General features: G+C 41.7%; 1 protein-coding gene across 1 annotated transcript in view; it reads right to left on the bottom strand.

Annotated features, from left to right (window-relative positions):
• Window positions 1-10635, bottom strand: part of SH3RF1 (SH3 domain containing ring finger 1) — a 223744-nt gene that overhangs the window by 28059 nt on the left and 185050 nt on the right. The window contains exons 6-8 of the mRNA XM_006161453.2: window positions 6019-6086; window positions 3672-3842; window positions 532-791 (exon numbers count right to left, since the gene is read on the bottom strand). Coding sequence (XP_006161515.1) covers window positions 532-791; window positions 3672-3842; window positions 6019-6086 — 499 coding nt within the window. The remainder of the gene's footprint in view (window positions 1-531; window positions 792-3671; window positions 3843-6018; window positions 6087-10635) is intronic.

The raw sequence follows: 10635 nt of genomic DNA, 5'->3' as shown, positions 1-10635 counted from the left end.
CTTTCCCTTCCTAGCCATTTTCCTTCTTCTTGTTTGTTCCATAGAATTCGCAAGCCTTTAGTTTATCCCATCATTGCTACCTGAGATTCCTGGTAGGTTTTTAATGCTGCAGAACTAAGAAAGCTATTTAAGATCCCTTGGGTCTAAAATAGATTTGTGGCTAAGCTCATCAAAATAATAAGCACCCCGGTTAGCAGGGTGTCTATCATGCAGTAGTCACATAGCTAACAGCAGTGAGATTTGAGATCATATGATCTTGACTACAGAAGTCATATTTTCAAGTGCTAGTGACATTCTTAGGATGAGCCTCATTTCTTTCAGACTTTAGATCTGTAGATCAGCCTTGAATTGACATCCAGGGCAGTCTTAGCCCAAATAGACAGACATAAAGTGACACAGACTAAACTGTACCTGCCTCTATCTGTATCCTCATGTTATTCATTATTTTAACATCGTACCTACTTTTCTCAACATTGTCAAGAACGATCTGAACTCTTTCCTTGACACACTGTAGCCTAGCTTGCCCCTTACCTGTCCGCACAGCATTGCGGGCCTGGTTGACTGTCATTTGCCCGGTCATGTGCAATAAGACCTTTGCCGGAGGACTCGTCTGGATGTGAGCTGCTGACACCACGGCCGTGGGGACAACACTGGGGCTCCCAGCCACACCATTTCCCTGGTGCTTCTGGGCAGGTCCTCCTGAAGTGGAAGGGCTGACCATAGTCACTCCTCGACTTGTCTGACCAGCAGTAGACATAGGAACTTTAGCTTGGGAAGCATTCGTCACCGCCCTGCCAAGACAGAAACGAAGATGGAAAGCCCAATCTGTCAGCAAAATGGGAGACGGAACAATTAAATGCAAGGAAAATGACTCAGTGCTTTAAAGACAGAACATTTAAAAAAAAAAAATGAATGAAATTATTTTTGGCCAAGCTTAAGGATAAAAAATTCAAAGTCATGATGGCCCCAAGGCAGAGTAAGGACTTGAAATACGTTTGGAATCATGAAAACCCACACCTCGTACTCTGCTCAAGGATGTGCGGTTACAGGTTTCAGCTTTCCATTACGAGGCCAAACACCTCCACTAACTTTCAAGGCCCTGGGTTTTTGTACTTCATCTGGAAAGCCAGGTTTGTCTCCTTCTAATCTCCATATTCCTACAGTTTTGGTCCTGTGTCATGACCTTCTTATTACCTCCAGCTACTCAAGTGCCTTGTATACACATACACACACACACACACACACACACACACACATTCATGTACACAGACGCACACACACAAAATTCTTGGAATGACCTTTCTGGCTCTTTTTGATCTATTTTAATCTTATTTATGTTTCAAGATCCAGCACAAATCCTGCTATTTCAAGAAGACTGGTCTAAGGTTCAGGTTTAAGATCTTATGATTTTACTATTTCATGTGGATTTCTTCTGTGGTTTCTGTTTTCTATATGCCACATATTGTTTATACTTTGGTCCCTGGTTATAAAAGGTACTGCATTCTTTTTTAAATAGATATATTATTTTTAAAAAACTGCTTGGGACCAGCAGTTAGCATAAAGGCTATGTTGCTAAACTCTCATGTAGTCAACCACAGTTTGAGTCCTGGACCCGGTGGCTTAAACTCATGCCAGGTGCATGTGCATGTGTGCCCAAGATCCCGAGAGGAGAATGGAGGAGAAGGGATTGTTGCATGGCCATTCCCCCTGGGGGGGTGATTTCTCGCTTTCTGTCTCTCTGTCTCTTTCTGTCTTTCTGGAGAGCGCACACGCCCTATAGCAAAAACCTCTGTCTAAACAAAACAAAACAAAACAAAAAACCTGCTAACTCATTAAAAATTCCTTATGGCAGGGCCAGTGCATATTTCATATTTTATATTCCTCCAGTATTTGGATAGTCATAGATAGGCATAGTGAGCTCTAAATCACTATTTACTAGGTGAACATAATTACATTAAGTGTAGTTTTGTGCAATGTGTTTTTCTGATATTCCAAATTCATGTCAATAATTCTGTATATACTGTAGTACCTTTCTACTGAGTGAGATACTTCATTCACTCAACATCCTTATTATTTATCATGATCAATAAGAGAATTTGCTGGAAGCATTTTCCCGGGGCTAAGAGAGATCGTTCATCATTTGTTTTAAAACCTTATAAAAAGGCTTTTCTTCAATAGCTTCATTCTGTTGTTGTTTGTTGTATTTCCCTTATTTATTATGATCTTTTGGTACCAGGGAGGGTCTATCTTCCATTTTCTGAATGGTCTGGATCCTGAATGTAGATTTTAATGTATACAGAAAAGAGGTTTGTATTGATTAAAAATCTGCAAGTCAAATGAAAGCTAATGTTCTGTCACCATCTGCAACAGCAGTGATTTTCATTTGATTAGGCTGCTGGCCAATCTATAAATCAAGGCCAACCGCTGACAAACGTGTCAGTTCATTAAGCCATTTGTTTAAAATCAGGGGGTTTAAGGAATGATTTAATACAGTTAAACCAGACCATTTATTAAGAGTCCAGTGGTCAAAAACCAGGACTCCCTCAATAATGATTCCATTTAATTTCACTGAGTTCCCAAGGCTACGTTCCTCAGTGAGCAGAAGGTGCACTATCTTTAAATTAAAAAAAAGAAAATTATAAATATCAAAAGCTCCTATCACCCTATAGCAGGATCCCCCCACCTCAGCGACATTTTAGGTCAGGTCATTATTTTGGGGGAGAGGGGCTGTCTATCCTATGTATTATAGGATGTTTATCTGCACCTGGGTTTGAGTGCTTCTTCACCATGAGATCTCAGACAAGTCGTTTTCTCTCTCTCTGCCTCAATTTTGTCATCTATTGAACAGAGGTAACAACAACTACACTGGGCCAGCCCTCTAACCCAGTGGTTAGCCCCACATGGCCAACCATGGTTTAAATCCTGGCAGCTTGAAGAACAGGCCAAGTACATGTGTGTGCAGGCTCAAACCCTTAGAGGATGGACAGGTGGAGGAGAAGGGATTGCAGCATGATCATGCCCCATTGGAGGGGGCAGCTTTCTCTCACTCGCTTGCACTCTCACTCTCTCTCTCTCTCTCTCGTGGTAAGTACACATGGCCTCTGGTGATTAAAACAACAACAACAAAAGCCAAAGCAATAGCAACTACATCAGTGAGTTGTTTAAGGACTTAAGAGTTAATAAGTATGATGCATTTAGAAACCTGCCTGCCTGGCAGAGAGTAGGCATTATACAAACAGGTAACCATCAATAACACAGCTTTTGGTTACATAGAACATTATGTTTTCTATTATGGGATAGAAAAATATTAAAAGTGGTTTGAGTCTTCTTAAATATACATTAAGGCAAATAACTTAAAGCCCCATACACTTATTAGTAGAAACCTATGATTTTATATATATTAGGTCATCAGGAAAGTAGTGATATATTTTTCTGTTATTCTATACAAACATGCGTCATGACTTTCCCGATGACCCAGTATCTATGTAAAAAGTAGGCTAAAAATTTTAGAGTTAGAATAGATTTAAGCAGACAGAGATATGGATTTAACAAACTCTGGCTACATAAAAGGCAATTATAATGTGAAATAGAATTTGGACAGGCTGAAAACTACAGAAAAGAACAAAACTCCTCTGTTTGGAACTTAGTAAACCATTTATTCAAAGCCATACCTTGTGACTGGTGCCACATAATTGCCAGGGAAAACCCCTATCTTGCTGGTATGCATCGATGTCCCTTTGAACCAGCCATCCTGGCAACGCTCAAACACCAAAAACATCTCCCCTTTCCTCAGCTCTAGCTCATCCTCTTTCCGGGGAGTATACGGATATATAGCCACGTACCTAGGATAGAAAAGAAGATTTGATTTCGGCCCAAATAACAGACAAACTCCAACATGCTCAAAACTCGGGGCCAGATTATTCATGATTGCCAAGACATGGAACCAACCCAAATGTCCACAAACAGATGAATGGATTGAAAAAGTGTGGCACATATACTCTATGGAATACTACTCAGCCATAAAAAACAAGTCCCTGGCATAGGATAGAAAATTGTTGAATATGAAAGATTTGTTGCTGAGTGAAGCAAGTCAGGCTATGAAAGAAAGATATTGTATGTCTTCCCTTAATATATACTGACTGTCTGCACTCTATGGTAGAGACTGAAAGACTGGAAGGCATGAAATCATTCAAAATAGTTATAGACACTGAAGACAATATGGAAGGAGGGTGGGAGTAGGGAAGAGTATATGGAAGGAATCAGGGAGAAAAAATAAGACAAGACATGTGTAGGACACAGAAATGGTTTATTATCTGTTGATGATAATGTGTATAGTATTCTCAACTGGACTGGTCTGAGATGTATTTCATGTTGGGTAAATTATCTTTACAAGCCAAATGATGCATAGTGATCAAATGTTTAAAAAAAAGAAGAAGAAGAAAAAACGCAGCCAAAAAAAGGGAAAAAAATAAAAAACTTGGGGCCAGTAGGTTGCATAGTGGTTAGGGTGCTAGGATCCCACATAGCCAACCACAGTTCAAGTCCTGGACCTGGCAGCTGGAAAATCATTCCAGGTCTCTGTGCATGCATGCCCAAAATCCCAAGAAGAGAATGGAGGAGAAAGGATTGTGGTATGGCCATCTCCCCTGAGGTGTGATTTCTCACTTTCCCTCTTTCTCTCTGGTGAGTGCACACACCCTAAGGTAAAAACAAATGAACAAACAAAAAAAACGCAAAAGTCTTCCTTGATATAAAGTCTTCAATATGTTTTTACAAACACAAACAGAAAGTATAATCCTTTCATCTGTAAATAGTCTTGGCAATTCCCATGGAAAGGTTTGCTGTCTATGGCTAAAACTAACTCAGGCAGAGATCTTCCTGATTCAGAGCTGCTGACCCTCCCAGTGTGGAAGACACTCTCCCTCCAAATAGCATCTGCATAGTTTAAAAGAATTAATACAGCTTCCCAGAGTGCCTAACTTGCTGCAAGGGATTAGGGTCCCATTGAGAACACTGAGCTCTTCAAATGGCACTTGTTCGACCTGGGAAATAGCCCCAATAAGGACATATGGCATCAAGTCCCATTGGGAAGCACAGCGTGCTACTTCCCACATGCAAGCTGAACCTGGAAGCCTGGGCTGCACTTGCTTTAAAGTGCTCTGCCAGGAAGGCTGAATTTGAAACGGACAAAGAAAAAGTCTAGAGCATAGTGAATGTAAAATAATTTCACGATGAAAGCAATTTTACTCCCCAACAAATGGAAGCCAGACAGATAACACAAACCTATCGTTACTAACCAGCGCTCTAAACTGTTTGTGTATAAAGTCACACAACACAGGACCCACCAAAATCTAGCAACATTCTCCCATCAGTGGGCTTAGACTTTTCTGGACACTTATTGCTGGGGGCTTGAGCTTTTTACATGCATACTCCATCTAGATCTGATATTTGTGGAATACTTTCCTGCTCCTTAGAATTCTAATGCCAAGGGGGACCGGCAGGTGACGTGGTGGTTAAGGGCACTGAACTCCCAAATGGCCGACCATAGTTCAAGTCCTGGTCCTGATGGCTTGCTTTCTCACTCCCCACCCCCCACCCTCGCACTCTGGTCAAATTAAAAATATATAAACAAACAAACAAACAAACAAATAAATGAAGTTAAAGTAATTATAAGAATTCTAATGCAAGGAATACATATGATGCTAAAAATGCTCAAACAAGAGTTGCTCAGAAAATTGCAGTTCCACACACATGTAATATTATAAAGGCACAAGGAGTATGTTCCTGAAACTATGAAAGGCAGGAATAGCTACCTAGCAAGCGCATGCATTAGCCGCATTCTGTTTCAGCGGTTTCCTAATTATTCGCGTCACTGAGTAGAAGTTTGCAGAACACAAACCACTCAGTGAGCCATAAGCCTATCACCAGCTCGTTCAGAAAGGTGTTTCCCAACCTCTGCTGTTAGGACTGAAGTTTTACATGAATGCTTAAGCAGTAAGAAACGACACCCTCACTTACACACTAGGGCGAGTCTGAGGCCGTAAATGTGCAATCTGGTCTGTGGATCCCGCCACGGGCCTGGGTCCCTTCATGGAAGGAGGGAGGGAAAAGGAATCAAATCTATAGAACAAGACTTTAATCCACACAGAGCAGGACCAGCAGGCCACCTCTTAGGAAAGCCCCCTTTTAAAATTCATCTCTTGTTCTCCTTTAAGATCTCAAAGTCTCAGCAACCTTTCAGCAAACAGGTAAGTAATCACCCTTGGGAGGAGGGAAAGAAAAAAATGAAACGATTGCATATAATTTTAAGATTAATAGCACTTTTTTTTTTTTTGGAGAGATTTTCACTGTAGGGCGCGTGCGCTCACCAGACAGACAGAGAGAGACATAGAGACAGAAAGCGAGAAATCACCCCCCGGGGGGGATGGTCACGCCGCAATCCCTTCTCCTCCATTCTCCTCTCGGGATCTTGGGCACGCACGCACACGCGCCCGGCGTGAGTTTTAAGCCACCGGGTCCAGGACACGAACCGCGGTCGACTATGTGGGAGTCCAGCGACATAGCCATTACGCTAACTGCTGGTTCCCAAGATTAATAGCACTTTAAAGTGCAGACTTGGACAAGAATGCAAATGCTTTCCAGGGGGGCAGCTATAATGTCCCGCTGCTTGCTAGGAATTAATTTTGGTTTGTTTCTGTAACTTGCAACTTAAACACAACACAAAAACAATGGAGCTGCACTACATCTCACATCATTCCTTCAGAAGAAAATGCCCTTTGATGCTTGGTTTCCAGAAAGTCCAAACAATAGCAAGTCAGTCACTGGGCCATTGTTGCTACTTTCGCTTATTCTTTCCTTCGTTTTGCCAGCTTTAGAAATGTGGTACTGTCAAGGCTGGTAATCTTTAACAAGTACACCAGTGAAAAGCTGTTGGTTCCTTTATGGGCAAAGCTTAATGGGGTTCTGCCTACAGGATTCCATGCCTTTTGAAAATCAATGGAGCAATTGTTACCTTCTGATCTATAAACCCCAGATAATTCTTTAGGGTCTGTACACTGAAACGCCTGGGAAAACAGGCACACAAAGACGGCCTGAACTCCTACCTCGCCCTACTTAAATCTTTGAACGACTAGATGTAAAAGCTAGAGATAAGGAGACTAGAGAATTCACCTAGGAAAGTGTAAATGGCTTCTGCATACATACTGGCATATTAATAATAAAATAAAAACCCTAATGATTTCCAAACACAGTTTAGAAAAATCATTTTGTTTCTGGGTTTGTTTTTTTTTGGGGGGGGGGGATTTCAACTCTCATCAATGTTTGTTTCATCTGTCTGTTTAATGTACATAGTTCCAAAAACATAACAGAGTAGGAAAAAATTCACATTTCTAGGCATATGTTGTAACGGTTTCACACATGACATTGAATTTTTTGGTAAAGTGATCTTCAGTCAGGTTTTTTCCCCACAGTGCAACAACCAAAATTGCAGAACACTTAGCATAGAAATAAGTCAACTGCAGAGCTGCTTACAGAACGCTAACCTAGGTAAGGGAGAGGTAGGTTCAAAAGGTAGAATGTCAAACAGTTACTCACATCCCTGTACAAAACGTGGCAGCATTAAGATTTGTTACAGCTCTGGAATTTGCATGTACTGGGGCTTGGAGCCTCCAAAACCTTTAAGCAGAAGAAGGTCAAGCATTCATTTTGTTCGGCCTCCTTCCAGTCACAAAGTAAAGTGAAATAAATATAATCCTGATAAAATACTCAGCCAATGTGACCTGGGCAGTTCATGGATAATTAACACATCAGCAGCTTGACGGACGAGATAACGAGTCTACACACTACAGAGAGTAATATATGGAGAAACTGTGAAATTAGCACTTAACTGACTTCCATTCAAACTTCCTAAACCCAGTCTCAAAACAGTGTGGCTGTGGAAAGGCAGACAACGAATGGCATGAGCTCAACAAAGTAATTAAAACTGTCTATTATATCTTACCTTTATTAAAACAGAGACTATACTAAGTTGACCCTAAAAAAAGAAAGGCAAAACTATCTATGGGCCTGGTAAAAATACTTGTCATATTTTGTTAATAAAATGTAAACAAAAGTTACTTCTTATTGTTACAAAATACTTTTCTTCTTAAAAAAAATTTGTAAAAGAATTGTTTAATTTTTATTAACTATTACTATTATTAAATTTGCTATAGAACATGTGTGCTCACCAGAGAGAGTGAGAAAGTGAGAAAGCAAGGGGCCAGGTCGGGGATTCAAACTGTAGTTGGCCATGAAGACTCCAGTGCTTTAAGCACCACACCCCAAAATACTTTTCAAAAAGTGAAGTGAGCATTGGTCACTGAGATATGGCATTAAAGGTCTTCTGAGGGGCCGGCAGGTGGCGTGGTGGTTAAGGGTGCTGGACTCCCACATGGTTGACCACAATTTCAGTCCTGGACTTGGCAGCTTGCTTTCTCACTTTCTCTCTCTCTCTCATTCTGTCCCTCTCTGGTCAAATAAAAAATGAATAAATAAAATAAAATAAAGTGAAATAAAAATAATTATTTTTAAAAAATCTTCTGAAAGATCTCAACTGTTATGCCTGAAAAGAATACAATTCTACCTATGGATGAAACCTAGATAGTCTAATAAAACTGGGCAATCTTTTTCCCAATGTTGGGTAAACGTGCACACGTGTTTGCATGTCTCCTCATGTCTATACAAGCTCACAGATGAAGACCAAGGGTGAAAGTCTGATTAAAATCAGATTCCTAGATGCTGCTCAGCCCTGTAGGGTTGGTAAAATGATAGGGCTCTAGTGAGTCCAGAGCTCTGGCAGACGAGGAAGTTCTGTGGGTTGCTTTATAAACAACTAAGCTGAAATAATCTGGTGATGTGGAAGTTCAAAAGGTAATCCACTGTGTATTGTGCTTCAGGCAGTTTGCTCTCCTGCAAGACCTGACATTTCTACAGAGCAAACCACAGCCTTTCGTTCACCCAGAGCTGACCTGGAGACCTGCCTGTTATTTCATAGTCTGGGCCAGCCCAGGCGGCAGAGCCCAAGAAGCACTCTCCTCCAGCAGCAAAACTCCTCTGCGGACCTGCTAGAAACAGCATAGCTAGAAACATAGGGCACATTTGTTAACAATATTCTGTTTATTAAAAACAGAACCTAGGAATGGCTTGTAATGTAAAACGGTCATATTTTGCCAGGGTCTATTTCCCTGGCCCACTGATTATTAGTATTATTATTTTTATAATTCATGATAACCTGTGTGAGAGAGAGAGAGAAGGATAATCACTCTCCATAGGGTCTGATCACTATGCAGTCGCCTTCCCCCAGTGCTCCGGACAGCCAGGCCTTGGGCACTCTCTCGTGCCCGGCATGTTTCAGGCTGGCTGCGCAGGGATCTGCATCGTGGTCATCATGTATTGTAGAATCTGGCTTCTCTGAAGCAGCACGTTACCACTGCACCAGAGAGCAGGGCCTGACCCACTGACCTCGAAAGGACAGACCGCTTTGCACTGTAGATGATGCATGGACGTTGAGGTCAGAGAAACACAGATTCTGAACCTGGCTCAGCTTTGCAGGGCAGTCTTTGCTAAAGTGAGTGTCAGGGAAGAAGCATCTTCTCTCTGAATGGGCAGCACTCCAGGACACTGACAGAGCACATCTGCCAGTAGATACTGCAAGTGAAAAGTTCAAGTACGTGGGTGTGAAACTCCTCGTTTCTGGCACTCTCTTTCTCCTGCCCTTTCATGCAAACAGCACAGATAGCAGTTAGATGTGGGTTTGACTAGGAATAGAGGGGGAAAATTCCAATAAGTCTCAATCCTGGGCCAGGAGTTATAGGCCAATTTACTAGTAAAGTGTTTTGTACTAGAGTTTAGGGCACAAATTTAATTGCAAATAGAGGAGTCTTTTCCTTTCCAACTGTCCCTTACATGTGCCTCTCCCTCATACACCTCCAAGAGTAGAAAAATAACTGGTAACATAGACTTTGAGCACTTCTGGGTCCTTTGGGCAAAATACCATTTAATATCATCCAATACCATCATTGATTCTTTCTAGACATCTGACTCCCAATCAAGTTGCTTTCAGCCCTACACATCAACATCTCTAAAGGGTCTTATGAACTCAGATGCACGTGCACTGGTCAAGGAGGCAACAGTTGGGACCAGCAGTTGGCGTAATAGCTATGTAGCTGGACTCCCATGTAGTTGACCACGGTTCGAGTCCCAGACCTGGTGGCTTAAAACTCACACCGGGCACATGTGTGTGCGCGCCCAAGATCCTGAGAGGAGAAAGGAGGAGAAGGGATTGCAGCGTGGCCGTCTCCCCTAGGGGGTGATTTCTCGCTTTCTGTCTCTCTGTCTCTCTCTGTCTAGCATGTGCCCTATAGCAAAAACCTCTCAAAAAAAAAAAAATTTAAGAATGCATGTAAATGTAATTTTGTTAAGAAAGCTGATCATAAAAATGAATAAGTAAATAAATAAATGTCTCTTAAATGAATGATAATAGGAAAAATTGTCCCAGGTGCAGGAAGGAGCCCAGGCAGGAGCATGGCGGTGTTAGGAGACTTGGGGACTCAGTAACAGTTCACTGAGGTGTGTGAGAAGGCCAGCCTCTCCCCAAGG

This window comes from Tupaia chinensis, unplaced genomic scaffold, assembly GCF_000334495.1.
Source record: "Tupaia chinensis unplaced genomic scaffold, TupChi_1.0 Scaffold138601_1, whole genome shotgun sequence".
Classification (NCBI taxonomy): Eukaryota; Metazoa; Chordata; class Mammalia; order Scandentia; family Tupaiidae; genus Tupaia; species Tupaia belangeri.
This window is presented reverse-complemented; position numbering and strand designations above follow the sequence as displayed.